This window comes from Chiloscyllium plagiosum, unplaced genomic scaffold, assembly GCF_037043375.1.
Source record: "Chiloscyllium plagiosum isolate Xiang-an unplaced genomic scaffold, Cpla_swu_hap1 HiC_scaffold_23, whole genome shotgun sequence".
Taxonomy (NCBI): Eukaryota; Metazoa; Chordata; class Chondrichthyes; order Orectolobiformes; family Hemiscylliidae; genus Chiloscyllium; species Chiloscyllium plagiosum.
This window is the reverse complement of record NW_028270161.1, coordinates 16,925,446-16,945,187: the sequence shown is the minus strand read 5'-3', so window position 1 is coordinate 16,945,187 and position 19,742 is coordinate 16,925,446. Positions and strand designations below refer to the sequence as shown.

Genomic DNA, 19,742 nt, shown 5'->3' with positions numbered 1-19,742 from the left:
TCCCTAACCACCCAATGCCTGGAGGAAGAACACCTCATCTTCCGCCTTGGAACCCTGCAAACACAGAGGATCAATGTGGATTTGACCAGTTTCCTCATTTCCACTCCCCCCACCTTATTCACAGTCACAAGCCTCCAACTCAGCACTGCCCTCTTGACCTGTCCATCCTTCTTTCCACCCATCCGCTCTATCCTCATCTCTGACCTATCACCTTTTTGCCCCCTCCTTCAACCACATATCACATTCCCAGCTACCTTCCACCCAGCCCCACCCGTTTATCTCTCAGCCCCTCTGGCCCACAAACCTCATTTCTGATGAAGGGCTTATGCCCGAAACATTGATTCTCCTGCTCCTTGGACGCTGTCTGATCTGCTTTGCTTTTCCAGCACCACATTCTCGACTCTGATCGCCAGCATCTGAAGTCCTCATTTTCGCATACTTAAACAGGTATCAAAAAGTGTGGCACTGGAAAAACACAGCCGGTCAGGCAGTATCTAAGGAGCAGGAGAGTCAACGTTTCGAGCATAAGCTCTTCATTAGGAATGTCCAGCATCTGCAGTACCCACTTTCTCCATACTTAAATAGTCTCAAGCTAACTGAACTAATGTAGATAATCCATTCTTTCCTTCCCACCACTGATTACAATAAGGCCAAAAACATGGGATCCCCAAGTCTACGGATTGTGCCAAGCATCATCAGGAACTGTTATATTACCGAACAACCCAGATGGCCTCCTTCTTCAAAGACCGCAATTTCCCCTCAGACGTGGTTGACGATGCTCTCCACCGCATCTCCTCCATTCCCACTCCTCCGCCCTTGAACCCTGCCCCTCCAATCGCCACCAGGACAGAACCCCACTGGTCCTCACCTACCACCCCACCAACCTCCAGATACATCGTATCATCCTTCGTCATTTCCGCCACCTCCAAACAGACCCCACCACCAGGGATATATTTCCCTCCCCTCACCTATCAGCGTTCCGGAAAGACCACTCCCTCTGTGACTCCCTCGTCAGGTCCACACTCCCCACCAAACCAACCTCCACTCCTGGCACCTTCCCCTGCAATTGCAAGAAATCCAAAACTTGCGCCCACACCTCCCCCCTCACTTCCCTCCAAGGCCCCAAGGGATCCTTCCATATCCGTCACAAATTCACCTGCACCTCCACACACATCATTTACTGCATCCGCTGCACCTGATGTGGCCTCCTCTACATTGGGGAGACAGGCCACCTACTTGCGGAACGTTTCAGAGAACATCTCTGGGACACCCGCACCAACCAACCAAACCGCCCCGTGGCGGAACACTTTAACTCCCCCTCCCACTCCACCAAAGACATGCAGGTCCTTGGCCTCCTCTATCGCCAGACCATGGCAACACATTGCCTGGAGGAAGAGCGCCTCATCTTCCGCCTAGGCACCCTCCAACCACAAGGGATGAATGCAGATTTCTCCAGCTTCCTCATTTCCCCTCCCCCCACCTTATCTCAGTCCCAACTCTCGGACTCAGCACCGCCTTCTTGACCTGCAATCTTCTTCCCAACCTCTCCGCCCCCACCCCCTCTCCAGCTTATCACCGTCACCTTAACCTCCTTCCACCTATCGCATTCCCAATGCCCCTCCCCCAAGTCCCTCCTCTCTACCTTTTATCTTAGCCTGCTTGGCATACCTTCCTCATTCCTAAAGAAGGGCTTATGCCTGAAACGTCAATTCTCCTGCTCCTTGGATGCTGCCTGACCTGCTGCGCTTTTCCAGCAACACATTTTTCAGCTCTGATCTCCAGCATCTGCAGTCCTCACTTTCTCCTAGAGTCCATTCTCTACTGGTATTAAAGAGGTCTTGTTAAACCAAATGGTTTGTGCCAGGAAAACAAACCATCACCATGCTACCAATTACATTACCTGCTATAAATGACTCAGGGTGAAGGGATTTTCCTGGTTTAATTGTCTGGCAAGTCACGATTGGTAGCTGGGAAACAGGTAAATGATACAGTTTCTGGGAAGGCGTAAATGCCCAGGTTAAACAAAAGGCAGGAGAAAGTGAGAATTGCAGATGCTGGAGATCAGAGCTCCTGATGGAGGGCTTTGGCTGAAATATTGATTCTCCTACTCCTCGATGCTGCCTGACCTGCTGTGTTTTTACAGCACCACACTCTCGACTCTTAAACAAAAGGCAGCCGGGTTCTTTTTATCATTATTTATTGAGGATTAAACTGGGTTTGGCCATGATGCTTTTCACAATTCAATAATCAATGTTCAAGTTGAGACTTCCAAAAAGATTTGATAAAGTACTACATAATGAGTTTAATGGCAAAATTGAAACCCACAGGATAAATGTGTTTGCAGCATGGATACAAAATTGGCTACAGGATGCAAAACAAAGTTTTAGTGGGTAGTTTTATTGTAGACTGCTAGGAGGCTTACAACAAACTCTCCCAGGATTCAATGCTAGGACCATTGCTGGTTTAGATTCATGGCTTGTGCTTGTAGGAACAGCACAATTTTGAAATGTATGGAAAACCTGAAAGTAAACGCTGAGATTGATCATAATAGTCTTCATCAACCAGGCAGGTGCAATGAGCAGATGTACATTAATCATATGAACATTAATGTAGGTGTTAGTCAGAAGAATAAGGAAAGAGAATGCATGCTGAGTGGTGCAATGTTAAAAAACACTATTTCAGCACAAATCTTTGAAGGTGGCAGGACATAATGCACATATAATATGTACATGAGCAAACAAAAATAGGAGTAGTTGTAGGCCATTCAGCCCTATGAGCTTGCTTTGCCAATCCATAAAATCATGGCTGATCTGACTTTGGCCTCAAATCCACATTCTTGCGTACCCCTGAAAATCTGACTCCCTTGTTAGTCAAGAATATATCTTAGTGAGGAACAACAAAAGCGGTCAATAAGACATTTGTTGGGAAGTTATATAAACTAATATTAAACACTAATTTGACCCCAAGTCCAGTATTTTATCCAATCTGTGTTCCGCAATTAGGAAGCATGTAAAGGCATTGGTGAGAGTGCAGAAGAGATTCATCAGAATGGTTCCAAGGATGAGAGGTAATAGACCAGAGAAATTTACAGCATAGATGGCTGTGAACTGATCTGACAGAATTGTGTTAAATTAAGAAGTGTTGAGATAGAGTTAACAAAAACAAGCTGTTTGCAATGCTGAAGAATTCATAACAGAGAGCACAATTTGGCCAAAGAATCAGAGGCAACATGACAGGACAATCTCTTGTGCAGCAAATGGTTAAAATTTGGAATGTGCGGTCTGAAAATGAATTCAACAGTAGCCTTCATTAGGAATCTGATTAATTTTTCTAGGAGAAATGATATTGCCGCAACATGAGGAAGGAGCTGAGAATAGCTGAAATGCTCTTAGAATGTGCTGGACAAAGCCAATGGGTTAAATGGGCTTCTTCTGTGCTTTACTACTCTACATTCTATGAATAAGTTAAAATGCATAACGTTGACAACATATAATCCACAGCATAGATGGAATGAATAAAAGCAATGAAAATATTAAGGTCAACAATCATTGTCAGTTAGTACACAAGGTCTTTAATAGTATTGCATCAGACATATCAAATTTGGAATGTTTGAAACATCATCCAACCCTGCCTAACTATATCTATTAACAAGAAGGCAATAAACAACTAATAATCCCAAATGCTTTACAACTGAAAGTGAAAGAGATTTTTCAATGAGCAAAAGCATCAAACATCTAAATTAGACTAAAGCCAATCCTTAGGTGCACAATTTTGCAATGTTTAAGCACCCTCTACAGGTGAAAAATACAAGTTCAGTTAAGGACATTATACATACCTGTCATAAATCCTCTGAAGTTGCTGAAAGCTATACATTATGTGGGTCATGTGGTCATTGGCAGCTACCACTTCAGCTGGAGGGTTATATTTATTGATTGCCAGAACCTGGGAGAGAAAAACTGATGTAAATATATCTTTCATAATCTATTACATTGTTATGCCTCCAAGAATTTTGAGCAAGTGTAGAAACCAATATATCTTGGTAAGTGTAGAAACCAATGCCAGTCAGTACAGCTGTGATGTAAAAAGAAACATTGAGATTTGGGCTTAAATTTTTCAAAACCTGTTGGTGATAAGGAACTTCAAATGTTGCTTCAGCACATTGCAAAAGTGGTCAGAATTTCCTGAAATGTATAGCCGTGGGTGAGATAAGATCTCCATTCAATTAAGTTCAGTGGATAGGCATTCAATGCTGGAGCTCCAATTAGAGGATTTCCACCTTGAGAGTCGCGTCAGGTTATGATAAACAGAATAGATCCTTCAAACATGAAGGGGCTTCTCTCCAGATTTTTAAATATTTAAGCAAATACAGCAGCCAGGCTGCTACTGTTGTGGCTGGAGGGTGGGAGGGGTTACTCTTGGGCACATCCACGCAAGTAGAGAGATTTGCACAACATGTTTTCCCTGCCTACTGCCAGCTGGCCACCACCAATCACCAAAGGAAACCCATTCAGTGCAATTTATTGAAAATTCCAAGTATACCTCCATTAATTGGCTTCACTTAACCCTTAACAGCCCCGACTGCTACCTGCAATGCACCAAGAGATGGATGTAGTTAGCCTTGCTATCCTGGAACAACCTCTGCAAAAGTGGCTGGGACCAGAAAACTGGCATGGCAGCGACCTCAGTACTTTCAGTCCCCTCTTCGCTTCCTGGTGACAGTTTAGGATATGGAGTAGGACAAATAAAACTGAGATGAGGAGAAATTTCTTCACCCAGACAGTGGTGAGACTGTGGAATTCTCTGCAATAGAAGGTGGACAAAGCCAAAACATTGAATTTTTTCAGTAAAGAATTAGATTTCTTTCTTAGTGATAATGGGATCAAAGGGCTTGGAGAGAAAGCAGGAACAGGGTACTGAGTTGAATGATCAGCTATGATCATATTGAATGTGAAATAACTCTGGTATCCCATCACCCTTTATTTATATATGGTAAATCCTTAACACTGATCCAGCTCCCTCACATCCAGCTCTCAGAGTGAACTGGGCATCTGACGCTCTTGTTTTTATCTGCCAGCCAGAGCTCCTGATTGGACTAGATTAACAATCTCAATCAAGGAACTCATATTCTATGAGGGCCACCTGGCTGGTCTCGTTAAAATCAATTCAGAACGGCAAAGCAGACCCGAAGGGCCAAATAACTTATTGCTGCTCCTATTTTCTATGTTTATATGTTTCCAGTTCCAACCCAGAAGGGCCTGAAAACAATCTTATTATTCTATGAAACATGTAGTCATATAGCTAATAAAGGAAGTAGGCTGGCTATGGTGACATCACAAATCCTGGCCAAAATGGAAATGATTGGGTAATTTTCCCATCAATCATATCAATGGACAGCACTGCTAATAAGTGACTGGTATTAATTTTACACAAATAATTAGTACTATGTAACTATCCTGCACCCCTTCCAACTTTGCTGAATAAATCCTTCTTTTACAGTGATTCACTGAAGTCATCAGTTTCTGTTTGCTATAGTTCATAAAGATGATTACATGAGATTGTTTACTGTAAGTCCATCTGTAAATCTCTCGACATTGAACTCATTAGCTGACACAGTAATATTTATACTCACTGTTAGATTTAATAGTAAATCTTTATCTACAGCTTAGAAACTGACCATTTGGTCCAACAGAAGCTCTGTACAAGCTTCCTCCAACCCCTCCTTATCTAACACTATTAGGACAGCATTCTATTCCTTTACCCCTGTGTGTTTATTTAATTTTCTCTTAAATACATCAATGTGATTTGCCTGAATTATTCTTTGTGATAGTGCATTCTTTGGATGCGTTTCTCGAATTCTTTATTGAGCTTACTGCTGGCAATTTGAAACTTATGGTCTCTACTTCTGGTTTATCCTTTTTAGCAGTTTTCCATATCTATGGTATCAAATATATTTTTATTACTTAAAAACATCTATCAGATTACTACTCAACCTGCTTTTTCTAAAGTCTGTTCAGTCTTTCCTGATACTTGTGCCCTCTCAATTCTGGCTAAAATATCTGTCCTTGATCACTGCAGCAGTATTCAAAGACCTTCCCCTTTAATTCACCTTCAAGGTGAAACTGCCACCTCTATCTTAGGAGGAAATTCTGTCTTGGATCCCATTAGTGCCAGCAAGTCCCAGAATCAAGATGTGAGAGTGGAGGGTTAAAGTGAAGTGAAGAGCCCTGGGTGAGTAGGCAGCTTCTGATGGGCACAGGAAGCTCACACAGAGAGATCACACCTTTGTCCAACACTAGACCTGCAGCTAGCTGCCAGTTGCCCACACAGTGAGGGCCTTTTAATACTACTGGTAAAGTACCTGCAATGGTGATGATATGCCCTTAGGAAGCCATTAGGTGGCCTGGCATCTCTTTACTGCACCCCTAAAATTTCTGATAGGTTGAAGCTGGCAGTGGGAAGGCCACCCTCTGAAGTTTACATGCCTGTCCTCGTGTTAAACCAACAGATAGGAAGCATTAAAGTCACCCCAAACACCCCAAATATGGCATCATATTACATATTCTCGATAGTCCAGTAGATGTACACTAGAGCTCATTGCTTTGTGCAACTAACCCCTCACTGATTATCTATATCTCTGGAACTGCTAAACTATGAAAGCTATATGGTACACTTTAGAAATATATCTAACTCATATTTCGTTACAGATTCCACATGGCAAACTTTGTGCGAGGGCTTTCCAAGCAATAATGCCACTGTTGGAATCATATTTTGTCAGTTTAAGGTTGAAATTTGAAGAGTGAATTCATACAAAAATTTCAATGAACTGTAAGCAATTTTATTTGTTGTTTCTGTAGAAAAATTAACACATAAATAAATTGCAACTTGCTCAATCAAGTGCCTGACACACAGCCAATGTTTTAAAGAAGGATATCTTATTATATGTTAGTCAGTGCTGCAAATTACCACATAACTGAGCAGACATTGTTTTGAAAATCTGGAATTAAAATAGAGTATGGTAATGACAGTTGTAGACACTGAACTCTTGGAGGGTGGGAACTGCTGAAGTCACTGGACTAATAATTCAAAGTTCTGGATTAATGCCCTGTGAGCATGGATTTTAATCGCACCACGGCTGATGTGAAATTTTAAGTGAATAAAAATCTGGGATTTAAAAGCTAGCCAAATGGCAACCATGTTACCATTGTTGATTGTTATAAGGTTCCCACTCAACCTTCAACAGTCACGGAGGGCAGACAGAGTGGAAGTGGAGGTGCCAGCCACCTCTGGAGTGTCCTGAGTAAAGATTTCGAATGGGGTTGTTTCTTCTGTGGCTGGGTGCCTCCTGGCACTACCCTGTATTCTGAGGAAGGGATACCTAAAATGCTCACCAGGAGACCCATTCCTGTCATCTAGACTTCAGTACTGAGGACCAACGTCTGAGCCATGGAGCGCACCTCTCCAATAGATCCTAAGGTGGGCTGGACTCCATGATAGCTGCCAACCTGTCGATGAGGGCAGCTAGACAGTCGCATGACTCACTGCTTGCTGCAGCTTCATTGCTGCAATGTGGGTCATAGCCTCCCATATATGTCAGCTGCTTCTGTTCCTCCTTATGCATGAGGATGAAATCCTCAAATACTGACACCATACAGTCCTCTCCTGCTTGGGGTTGAAATGGTGGCTGATCTTTGACAGACCTCCAAGTTCTAGCAATCTAGGCCATTTCTTCCTCAGTCAGATGCACAGCTTTATATTGTGAGCTCATACTTTCTAATGCTAAAGTTTTCCACTGAAGTGTCAATATCTGAGCTGATAGGGATGAAGGAGGCAGCCTTGCTAATGCTTCCTCTGTGGCCTCAGAGCTCTCACCCTTAGAGGTGTAGGAGGTAACTTTTAGGGGAGCCAGCCATTTCAACACAGGAGATGCTGGCAGTAACTGCAAGGTAAAAGAAAGATAAGGCATATGACCAGTGATTAGCAGTGATAACCAATGAATGACACTGAGTGGCTCTACTGTGAGAGTTGTAATAGAATGAAGAGTTGACAGGACATGGATGATTTGGAACCACTGCAAGACTGAACCACTCTTGCCCTGCAAGGGCCATCATTCTCTCCTCCTAGGAGCTTAATGTTGGGCACCCCTCCATCGATACAGACTCTCTCTGCTCTGTTATTGGCTATTTCCTCCCATCATGAGAGAAAGAGAGGGATTCAGTGAGATAACAGTGGGTGACACATCTGTTAGAGTTAGTGCAGGTAGGAGAAAGATGAAATTACCTAAGTGAGGCAAAGGTGTGCAGAGGGCACGCAGAGTTATTAATGTGGGAGATTTGGGTGAGGGAGTGGGGCAGGTGTTGGTCAGTATGGGCGAGGGAACACGTTGAAGGTGATAGTGTGAATGGTAAACCATAAACCTTGGTGGGAACAGGGTGCAGATCAGCGAAGGGAAGGCACTTACCCTGGTATAGTGAAGAAGGTCTTTGATCTTCTTATGATATTGCTGGCCATTCCTCTAGATCATGAAGATGGCAATAACCTGGGTACTGACCTCAGACCAGATTGCCACGGCCTGGTGGTATGGCCTCTTCTACCACTTTTCAACGAAGTGGAATCTTTGCATATTCCCTGAACCAGGACCTTTGCTTTCCTACCAAGGAATCCTGGTGCCACTTTCCCTTCTATGACATCTTCTGGAAACATCCTTGACCAAGCAGGGAAGCTTCATAATGCTAAAGCTTATCTGGGTTCATAGCAGTTTTTTTTAAAGATTGTGGGTGTGGAAGGGCTGCCAGTCTTTTCGTAGACATCCGCTGACTGGCAAGCTGTTCCCTGAATGGCATGTGATAATGCGGGGTTGGAATCGGATGTGAGTGTGTGATAGGGACAAAATAGGTCATTAATAAGGCAAATTTGACAAGATGGGACAAGAAATCTTACTAAGCCTCACGTCAGAAATCCCTTTACAAAATTCAACAGAACTCACACCAAAACACATAAGATTCCATCGAACAATATGATGAGAGACCTTCAAATTGTGGAAAGGCAGAAGGTGTCTCTCTCCCTCTCAATCTCTCTGCAATAAAAGTACCCAAAGTCTGAAGAAATCCAGTTATTCTCTCCCACCAGTGCTGTAAGCTGTGCCTTTTAATTAGTAACTAAGAGAATTTGTAGTGTACCAAATATTCTGTAAAGAAGTGAATAAACCTGGAGAGAGGAGATTAAAGAACAGAAAATCATGGCAAGAAAAAGGATCATGTCAGTGAAGCATGTAGTCTGTTGCTATTGAATTCTGTTTCCCAGTTTTACTTTCTATTAACCCTTAAAACCAATCTCGTTTTGTTCATCTGTACATTCTGTTTGTGTGTGTCAGGGCTTTAAGAGGGAGTTAGAGTCTTAACTAGTGCAGCCATATAGTGACAGTTCATGGTTGTTTATCACTGATTAGAATCTAGTTATTAGCAGTAAATAATAGTTCTTGTTAAGCACAGAAGGAAGAATTCTGCCCATAAGATTTAAAGACTGTTCACTCTGTATATCTCTTGTTCAGAGTGCGTATAAATTAATATTCAAAACCTACAAATAAGTTAACACTTTTCAAGCAAATGTAAGCTGTGATTACAGAAATAAAATTGTGTATGTGAAACAGTTACAGCACATTTTATACAAATAAACTGATGTCAAATAACAAAATAAATTTTAAACAATTGTTTTATCACTGAACTGTAAAGTTACATTACATGATGTAAATTTTAATAATTATGTTTACTTGGTCCTATCAGTATATAATTAAAAACAATTTTCAAGGAATAATTCAATTTACCTTATCAATTGCTTTCACTTTTTTAAGATCCAGCTCAGTCAGTTTCTGCACCATGTACAAGATCCAGTATAAATAATCAGGGTTTTCCTATTGGAGAAAAAAAAATCTAAAAAGAACTGACTTCATGCAAGGATTGACTTTATTATAATTTAATTAATAAAAAAGTACCTCGAGTGCTGGGGGGGTCCTCCAATTTGTGTTCAACAGCAGGAAGAGAAGGAGTGACGACCAGGGATCTGCCGGGAAGGTGAATCACTGATTTCAAAACTTACCTCGAGCGTCGGGGCCCTCCATTTTATGTTCAGCAGCAGGAAGAGCAGGAGCGATAACCCAGGGCTGCCAGGAAGGTGAGTCACTGATTTAAAAATTTACCTCGTGAATAGGCGGAGTGCTTGCTGAGCAGAAGCAGACATGGGACTGCCAAGTAAGTGAAGTAATATATTTGGGCAGTTGCGTTACGTGAAACACTACTTTGGTAGTGTCTCCCACCCATTCTCCTGCTCTAACCAAAAAAAGAGTTCTGTGCATCAGATTGGTAAGGTAACTAGTTTTTTGTTTTATTCTTTATTTTTCAGTAGTCTCTTTAGGAATTCAGAATAGTGGGAATGGAGGTTAGGGCAGTTGAATATTCCTCCTGCAGAATGTGGGAGGTAAGGGTCACCACTAATGTCCCTCCTGACTTCATCTGCAGGAAGTACACCCAACGCCAGCTCCTCGAAAACTGCATTAGGGAATTGGAGCTGGAGCTGGTGCAGGATGAACTTCGTATCATTTGGGAGTTATCGAGAAGAGTTACAGGGAGGTAGTCACACCTCAGGTACAAGAAGAAGGTGGATGGGTTACAATCAGGGGACAGAAAAGGAACCAGCCGACAGTGCAAGGATCCCCTGTGGCCGTTCCCCTTAATAATAAGTATGCCATTTTGAATACTGTTGGGGGGCACGACTTACCGGGGTAAGCCATGGAGTCTGTCCCTGTTGCTCAGAGGGGAAGTGGGGAGAAGAGCAGAGCATTTGTCACTGGGGATTCCATAATTAGGGGGAGAGAGAGGAGGTTCTGTGGGAGTGAGAGAGACTCACTGTTGGTGTGTTGCCTCCAAGGTGCCAGGATTCGTGATGTCATGAATCATGTTTTCGGGATCCTTTAGGGGGAAGGGAAGGGAGGGGGGCAGCCCCAGGTCATGGTTCACATAGGCACTGACGACATACGTGGGAGGAGAAATGGGGATTTAAGACAGAAATTCAAGAGTTAGGATGGAAGCTTACAGCGAGAATAAACAGAGTTGTTATCTCTGGTTTGTGACCTATGCCACATGCTAGCGAGGCGAGGAATAGGGAGAGAGAGGAGTTGAACACATGGCTATAGGGATGGTGCAGGAGGGAGGGTTTTGGATACCTGAATAATTGGGGCTTATTCTAGGATAGGTGAGACCTCTACAGACAGGATGATCTACACCTGAACCAGAGGGATACCAATATCCTGGGGGGACATTTGCTAATGCTCTTCAGGAGGGTTTAAACTAATTCAGCAGGGGGATGGGAACCTAAATTGTAGGTCCGGTGTCCAGGAGGTTGAGAGTAGTGAGGTCGGAAATAAGGTTTCAAGGTCGCAAGAATGTACGGGCAGCAGGAAGGTGGTTTGAAGTATGTCTACTTCAACACCAGGAGCATCCGAAATAAGGTGGGCGAACTTGCAGCATGGATTGGTACCTGGGACATCGATGTTGCGGCCATTTCAGAGACATGGATAGAGCAGGGACAGGAATGGTTGGTTGCAGGTTCCAGGATTTAAATGTTTCAGTAAGAACAGGGAAGATGGCAAAAGAGGGGGAGGTGTGGCATTGTTAGTCAAGGACAGGATTACAGTGGCAGGAAGGACATTTGAGGACTCATCTACTGTGGTAGTATGGGTTGAGGTTAGAAACAGAAAAGATGAGGTCACCTTGTTGGGAGATTTCTATAGACCTCCGAATAGTTCCAGAGATGCAGAGGAAAGGATAGCAAAGATTATTCTGGGTAGGAGCGAGAGTAACAGGGCAACTGTTATGGGGGACTTTAACTTTCCAAATATTGACTAGGAATACTGTAGTTTGAGTACTTTAGATAGGTCAATTTTTGTCCAATGTGTGCAGGATGGTTTCCTGACACAGTATGTAGACAGGCCAACAAGGGGCGAGGCACATTGGATTTGGTACTGGGTAATGAACCCAGCCAGGTGTTAAGATTTTGAGGAAAGTGAGCACTTTGGTGATAGTGACCACAACTCAGTTATGCTTACTTTAGCAATGGAAAGGGATAGGTATAGACCGCCATGAAAGAGTTATAGCTGGGGGAAAGGCAATTATGACAAGATTTGGTAAGATTTATGATACATAGGATGGGGAAGGAAATTGCAGTGGATGGGCACAATTGAAATGTGGAGCTTATTCAAGGAACAGCTACTGCGTGTTCTTGATAAGTATGTACCTGTCAGGCAGGGAGGAAGTCGTCGAGCGAGGGAGCCGCGGTTTACTAAAGAAGTTGAAGCTCTCATCCAGAGGAGGAGTCATAGAGTCATAGAGATGTACAGCATGGAAACAGACCCTTCGGTCCAACCCGTCCATGCCGACCAGATATCCCAACCCAATCTAGTCCCACCTGCCAGCACCCGACCCGTATCCCTCCAAACCCTTCCTATTCATATAATCATCCAAATGAAGAAGGCTTATCTTAGAATGAGATGTGAAGGCTCAGTTAGGGCACTTGAGAGTTATAGATTAGCCAGGAGAGACCTAAATAGAAATCTAAGAAGAGCCAGGAGGGGACATGAGAAGTTGTTGGCAGATAGGATCAAGGAAAATCCTAAAGTTTTGTATAGGTATATCAGGAATAAAAGAATGACGAGAGTAAGATTAGGGCCAATAAGTAGTGGAAAGTTGTGCGTGGAGTCCGAGGAGATAGGGGAAGCGCTAAATGAATATTTTTCGTCAGTATTCACACTAGAGAAAGATAATGTTGTCAAGGAGAATACTGAGATACAGGCTACTGGACTAGACAGGCTTGAGGTTCACAAGGAGGAGGTGTTAGCAATTCTGGAAAGTGTGAAAATAGATAAGTCCCCTAGGCAAGATGGGATTTATCCTAGGATTCTCTGGGAAGCTGGGGAGGAGATTGCAGAACCTTTGGCTTTGATCTTTATGTCATCATTGTCTATAGGAATAGTGCCAGAAGACTAGAGGATAGCAAATGTCATCCCCTTGTTCAAGAAGGGAAGTAGAGCCAACCCTGGTAATTATAGACCAGTGAGCCTTACTTTGGTTATGGGTAAAGAGTTGGAAAAGGTTACAAGAGATAGGATTTATAATCATCTAGAAAGGAATGAGTTAATTTGGGATAGTCAACACAGTTTTGTGAAGGATAGTTTGTGCCTCACAAACCTTATTGAGTTCTTTGAGAAGGTGACCAAACATGTGGATGTGGATAAAGTGGTTGATGTGGTGTATATGGATTTCAGAAAGGCGCTTGATAAGGTTCCCCAGGGTAGGCTATTGCAGAAAATACAGTGGCATGGGATCAGAAATTGGCTAGCTGAGAAAAGACTGATGGGAAATGGTGGTGGCTGATGGTAAATGTTCATCCTGAAGTGGGTGTACAAGGATCTGCTTTGGGGCCACTGCTGTTTGTCATTTTTATAAATGACCTGGATGAGGGCATAGAAGGATAGGTTAGTAAATTTGCGGATGGCACCAAGGTAGGTGGAGTTATGGATTGTGCTGAAAGATGTTGCAGGTTACAGAGAGACATAGATAAGCTACAGAGCTGAGCTGAGAGGTGGCAAATGGAGTTTAATGTGGAAAAGTGTGAGGTGATTCACTTTGGAAGGAGCAACAGGAATAAAGAGTACTGGCTAATGTAAGATTCTTGGTAGTGTAGATGAGCAGAGAGATCTTGGTGACAATGTATATAGATCCTTGAAAGTTGCCACTCAGGTTGATAGGGTTGTTAGGAAGGCATATAGTGTGTTAGTTTTTATTGATAGAGGGATTGAGTTTCGGACCCATGTGGTCATGCTGCAGCTGTACAAAACTCTGGTGTGGCCACACTTGAAGTATTGCGTGCAGTTCTGGTCACCGCATTATAGGAAGGATGTGGAAGTGTTGGAAAGGTTTCGGGGAGATTTACCATGATGTTGCCTGATATGGAGGATAGGTCTTATGAGGAAAGGCTGAGGGACTTGAGGCTATTTTTGTTAGAGAGAAGAAGGTTGAGAGGTGACTTAATTGAGACATATAAGATAATCAGAAGGTTAGACAGGTTGGACAGTGAGAGCCTTTTTCCTCAGATGGTGATGGCGAGCACGAGGGGACAGAGCTTTAAATTGAGGGGTTTTAGATATGGACAGATCTCAGAGGTAGCTTCTTTACTCAGAGAGTAGTAGGGGCATGGAACGCCCTGCCAACAGTAGTAGATTCACCAACTTTAAGGGCATTTAAATGGTCATTGGATAAATGTATGGATGAAAATGGAATAGTGTAAGTTAGATGGGCTTCAGATTGGTTTCACAGATTGGCACAACATCGAGGGCCAAAGGGCCTATACTGTGCTGTAGTGTTCTATATTCTATGTTTATTTGACTGAATGCACAGCCAAGCATTTGCCACATGGGATTTTTTTATGGCTCAACTTCTAACTTTGAATATTTTTTGAGAAGTATTACTGATAAAGTTTCACATGATCATGGGAAAGAAACTGCATATTCATAGCAAAATTGTTCTTGGTTGCTGCCTAATGATTGTAGTTGGAAGTGAATGTGCTACCGGCATTAGAGGAAAAAAGAAACAGCCTTGGTGCAATGTCTTTAGAGTACGATACTTTAGCGAATTTAAACAGTCAAAGTTAGAATTTATCTGTAGCACACATGAAAACTAAAAGTAAAAGATGCAGAAGATTAATAACTTAAGATTCACAGTAATTGTGTAATACAGATGAGCTGTTAAAAATAGTTCAACATATGTCATAAGCAAACAAAAACAAAAATGGACTGCAAATCTGCAACATACCATTTAGAATAAATATATTCATATTATAAATTAGAACATTCTTTACTAATTAAAACATGAGTAGAACCAAATGTTGCAGAAAAACTAAATAACTCAATAATACAATATGAATATTCAGCACAATTTTTTTTTCTGATTACTTTTCTTGTAACAGCATTTAAATGCAAAATTCCTTTTCCTTTTCTGCAGTTTTGAGAAGATCTGGTTGCCCTGGATGTTGTAATATTGGCTAACAAACTTTAGAAAATTATTTTTGTCCCTCTGCAATCGCAGTGACTTGAAAAGTTCTAAATGTTCTCATAAATTCAATGGAAAGCAAAGAAATAATGGTGCTGACTAAGGTGAAACAGTAATAACAAGGTCTAGGCTTAGATCTCCCTAAATTATTGAACTTCACCATACAGTTCCTCACTTATGCTGACAAGATTCAAAATAGAAGCTTCTGAAATAATAATATCAGTGCTAAGGTTTAATTAACTTTGAAGGTGGCCACTGATTCCAATTGTGTCACAGTAATGCTTGATGCTTTTCAGCAGAATTAAAATTCAGGTCTTGACTGCAGTTCCAATCTGTAAACAAGGCTTTAGAACATCATTTTGTTCTAAATTACAGTTATTCACAAAGAAAATCTACAGGATACCTTACGTTTTAATTTAATATTGCTGTTGTGCTTTTTCTATGCTTTGTAATAGCAGGTATAAAATAATTGCTGTGTTATTATAGAAGCTTTTAACACCTGATTATGTTTATTTTTTAAACAACCATGACATTTAGTAGGTACAATTTATTATTTTATTCTTTACAAGACATAACTCTAAGGGATAGTCAGCATGAATTCCATCAATTGATTTTGAAAGGAACAATTTGCCTTTTCATAATGATATTTAGAACTTGAGGCAATGATGATACTAAGGTACCTCCTTCCAATAAGTATATCAATAATGCTGAATTTTAGCCAATGTTTCATTCACATGGCTGCCAAAGGAAGCTTGTCTGTTGAGTTTCATCTTGTTTTCCTGAAACTTATGCACATTTCCCCCCCCCAAACCTATCTCTAAACATTCTCTTCCCCTCAGCTTTCCAGTACCTGTATTGGATTCCATTGAAGATTCAAGACACGTAAAAGTTCAAGGTTTTGCATGTGTTTAATTTCATTCAATTCTCTGACCTGACAATAAAACAAAAATCAATACAAGAATAAAGAAATTTTTAAAAGATTTTTATGTCGAACTGGATGTCTTAAATTATCAATACTTCACTGTTCACTGTACGCATCCATCAGTGGCTGCAAGCTAAGAAAATGTCATACCAATTTTATTGGCTGCAATTCAACAGAAGAATGATCTGATCCTCCTTAAGTCATCAAGAAGTTACAGGAAGAGGTGCAAAATAATTAAACATTACATCAAGGGCTGGATTTTTGCAGAAGTGGATGCAGGATTTTGGGTGTTAATCTGACTCTTATGAGAAGCAAATAGAGGTTCTGATTTTGATAGAGGTGATGGATTAATTGATGAGAAGTCAGGATTGGCATTCAATTAGTGACCGGGGCCTGGCTGGAGATAGGACATCAGATATGCAATTCACCTTCTGGTCTGACTCACTTGTGCCTGTACTAAAAAGAAACGAAAGCTTCTGAATTTTCAAGTTGGTCAGGGCACAGGGATATGTTAGTACAGAATAGAGATGAATTTTAGTGTAACTAAAATATCACTGCTGTGAATAGATTTTCTTCAAACACATACACGTGTTCCAATCTAACTTTTTCCACAGTGTTGACTGTTTTAAGGCAGGTTAGAGCTGTTCAGCATGACATACTTCCAAATGAATATCTGCCCTTGTGAAAAATTCTACATCTGGGGAGGCCAGGGCTTAACTGTTTAATTACGTGTATATGCCCAAATGACGATAAGGAAGATTTCACTTCCCTGCCCTCCCCCAGATCTGCCCCACCCTCAAGAAATTCAGCAGGTTTGGGAACGGAAACATGGCAGCATCAAGCAGGATGTTGATGTCTTATTTTTGTTGCTGGCCTTTATTCTGACCCAATCCTGACAATGAATATCTGGATCCTACTTCTTACAGAAAAGTGCAATAAAATGGCAATATGATATTAGAAGGGAAATCAAAAATATCTACAATTCCCAGATTATATATTTAAAAGGATAATAAGAAATATAATCAGAAAATCTGTATGGTGGAGTCACTAGATAGATGGGTTCACTAGAATAACCTTTGGCGTGACATGGTTCAACGATGAGATGCTGAGTAATTTGTAATATTGTATCTCATTGAATCAAGCAAGATTATAAGTGGACAAGTGAAGTTAAGGCAAGTGATCAGCAATGATCATATTAAATGGCAGAGCAGGGTCAGTAGCCATTTGGCCCTCATATTCTTAATTCCTGTGTTCCAATGCTTGAGGTTTGCTCTTGACTGCCAACCAGACTGAGAGTTGAAAGATTCGCCTCACTATACAATCCCACATAAAACTCCAGGAAAAGGCTCTCAGACTTTCCAGACTGGAAGCTGAAGTGACAATTAACTTAAGGCTATTGAGGTGTTAGCAAAAAAAAAAGATTTTTATCTGGCAAGAGTGTATAAGAAGTGTTTTTAGATACAGGTATTTGCCGCTTTTCGAACGTTCACTTTATGCCAATTCACTTTTACGAAAGACCTACATTAGTACCTGTTTTCGCTGACTGAAAGATTTTCACTTTTACGAAAAAGCGTGCACAGCAAGAGCGACGGTGCCAAGCCAATCCCCGGACCTTTTAATGGATGGCCCTCTTCCTCTGTCTCCTACACCCCAGTCTCCTGTACCTCCCATCACCCAACCTCTGAGGACTTAGCCTAACATACCATCATCATCACTCCCACCTCTCAGCATTCCAGTGTGCTCGCTGTCTTCCTGATTCTGGTGAGTGAAACTACACTGTATATACATTATTTCTACGTTATATCGGCTATCAAATCATTCCTGCTTTTACTATATCTTAGTGTTATTTCAGGCTTGGTGTGTTATTTGGTATGATTTTTGGGTCCGGGAATGCTCAAAACATTTTCTCATATACGTTAATGGTAATTGCTTCTTTGCTTTACGCCAGTTCGGCTTACAAAAGGTTTCATAAGAACGCTGTATTTTCGGATAGTGGGAGACACCTACACTGCCAAATGAGTGTTTTGAGATTAATGGCATTATATTTCTATTGTATGTTTCAAAATCTTTAAAGGCATATTATGTATAAATTGTTTGGTTTATTATATGTTATCATCATTTCTTTTGCTTAATAAACTTTAGCTTTTCATTAAAACCAAATCTGTAATATTGTATGCTCACTTTTCAATGAGAGACCACTTCATCAAAACCAAAACAAATCAGGTTTATCTGGCCAGATTCCAGCTTGGGAATTGGTTGGGATTCCAGGTGGTCCTGTAATAACATCAACTGGGATCATAACATAAGGGATATACTCTCAAAATAAAAGGCAAGCCATTTAAGACTGAGACAAAGAGGATTTTCTTCATTCAAAGAATGGGGGGGTTAAGGCTTTGGAATCACAATTTAAATAATACTCTTCCTTTCTGTTTTTCACACCAAAGTGTATAACTTAACATTTAGCCACATTGTACCACATCTGCCTTGTGTTGTCCATTCATTCAATTTGCCGAAGTCTCCTTGAAGTCGCCATACCTCCTCCTCACATTTCTCAATCCTGCCCAGTTTTGTGTCTTCAGCAGAGTTGAAAATGTTGCATCTGGTTCCCTCAGCCAGTCATTTGTATTTATAATAAATAACTGGTACCCAAGAATTGATACTTGCAGTACTGCACCAGTCACTGCCTGCTGCTCAGAAAAGGACCCATTTATTCCTGCTCACTGATTGCAGTCTGCCAATCCATTATTGATCCATGCTAATATACTATTCCCTATCTCACGTGCTTTAATTTTGTCCAATAATCTCTTATGAGGGACCTTATCAAAACCCTTCTGAAAAATCCAAATAACCACACTGACTGTTCTCTCTTATCTATTTTACTTCTATTAAGTCAGTTACAATGTACACATTTTAAACACGTTCATTCTGTACGCAACATGAAATGAACTCATTCACTGAGAACAGTACAAATCTAAGTTATTACAATTTATTAACAAATCAGTTTGTAGTGGAATTCAGCAAAATTTAAGTTTGTTGCATATGTTGCATACCCTGCTTATGTTGCTTACCTGATTGTTCTGCAGATTAATAGTTTCCAGAAGGTCATGGTCTGCCAACCCTTTCAAAGATTCTATTTTATTGTTCGACAGATCAAGCTTGTGCAGGCGTTTCAGTTTTGCCAGTCCCTTCAAATCTGTGATCTTGTTACCTTGCTGTGAATAAATTATAAACGTAGGAGAGAAAACTATTTGACTCTGAGATAATTGTTCTTGATTTTCTATTCTCCACAAAATGATCAAGTTTTGTCTTTTATAAATATGTTTGGAGCTTATCAGGTGTTCAGTTGCACAGTTACATTTAATATTATTTTTAAACATCATAGAAATGCTAAGGAACAAAAAAAATGTTAAAAACCAAGCAACAACTAACTCAATTCTTTTTCAATTTGATACATCACTATCTAATTTGTAATTAGTTTCCTTCTGGAGCAGAGGAGCAGCTGAGACTCTTATGGATATATACCTGATTAAATATAAAAATAGACATATTAAAAAGGCAAACTGAACCCCTAGTTTGCAATCTATAGGCACTGATTACAAAAGTAAAAAGATAATGTTGCATTTACCAAGACCTTAAACAACAATGCATTGTTATGAAGAATGATTTGGTAAGTCCGAAATGAAAACAGAAAATTCTGTAAATACTCAGCAGCTCTGGCAGCAATA

General features: G+C 41.0%; 1 protein-coding gene across 4 annotated transcripts in view; it reads right to left on the bottom strand.

Annotated features, from left to right (window-relative positions):
• lrguk (leucine-rich repeats and guanylate kinase domain containing) overlaps positions 1-19,742 on the bottom strand; it is a 159,666-nt gene that overhangs the window by 118,718 nt on the left and 21,206 nt on the right. For all 4 annotated transcript variants that reach the window (XM_087999385.1, XM_043713222.2, XM_087999384.1 and 1 more), the window contains exons 7-10: positions 19,086-19,229; positions 15,946-16,026; positions 9,821-9,907; positions 3,836-3,942 (exon numbers count right to left, since the gene is read on the bottom strand). In XM_087999385.1, coding sequence (XP_087855511.1) covers positions 3,836-3,942; positions 9,821-9,907; positions 15,946-16,026; positions 19,086-19,229 — 419 coding nt within the window. The remainder of the gene's footprint in view (positions 1-3,835; positions 3,943-9,820; positions 9,908-15,945; positions 16,027-19,085; positions 19,230-19,742) is intronic.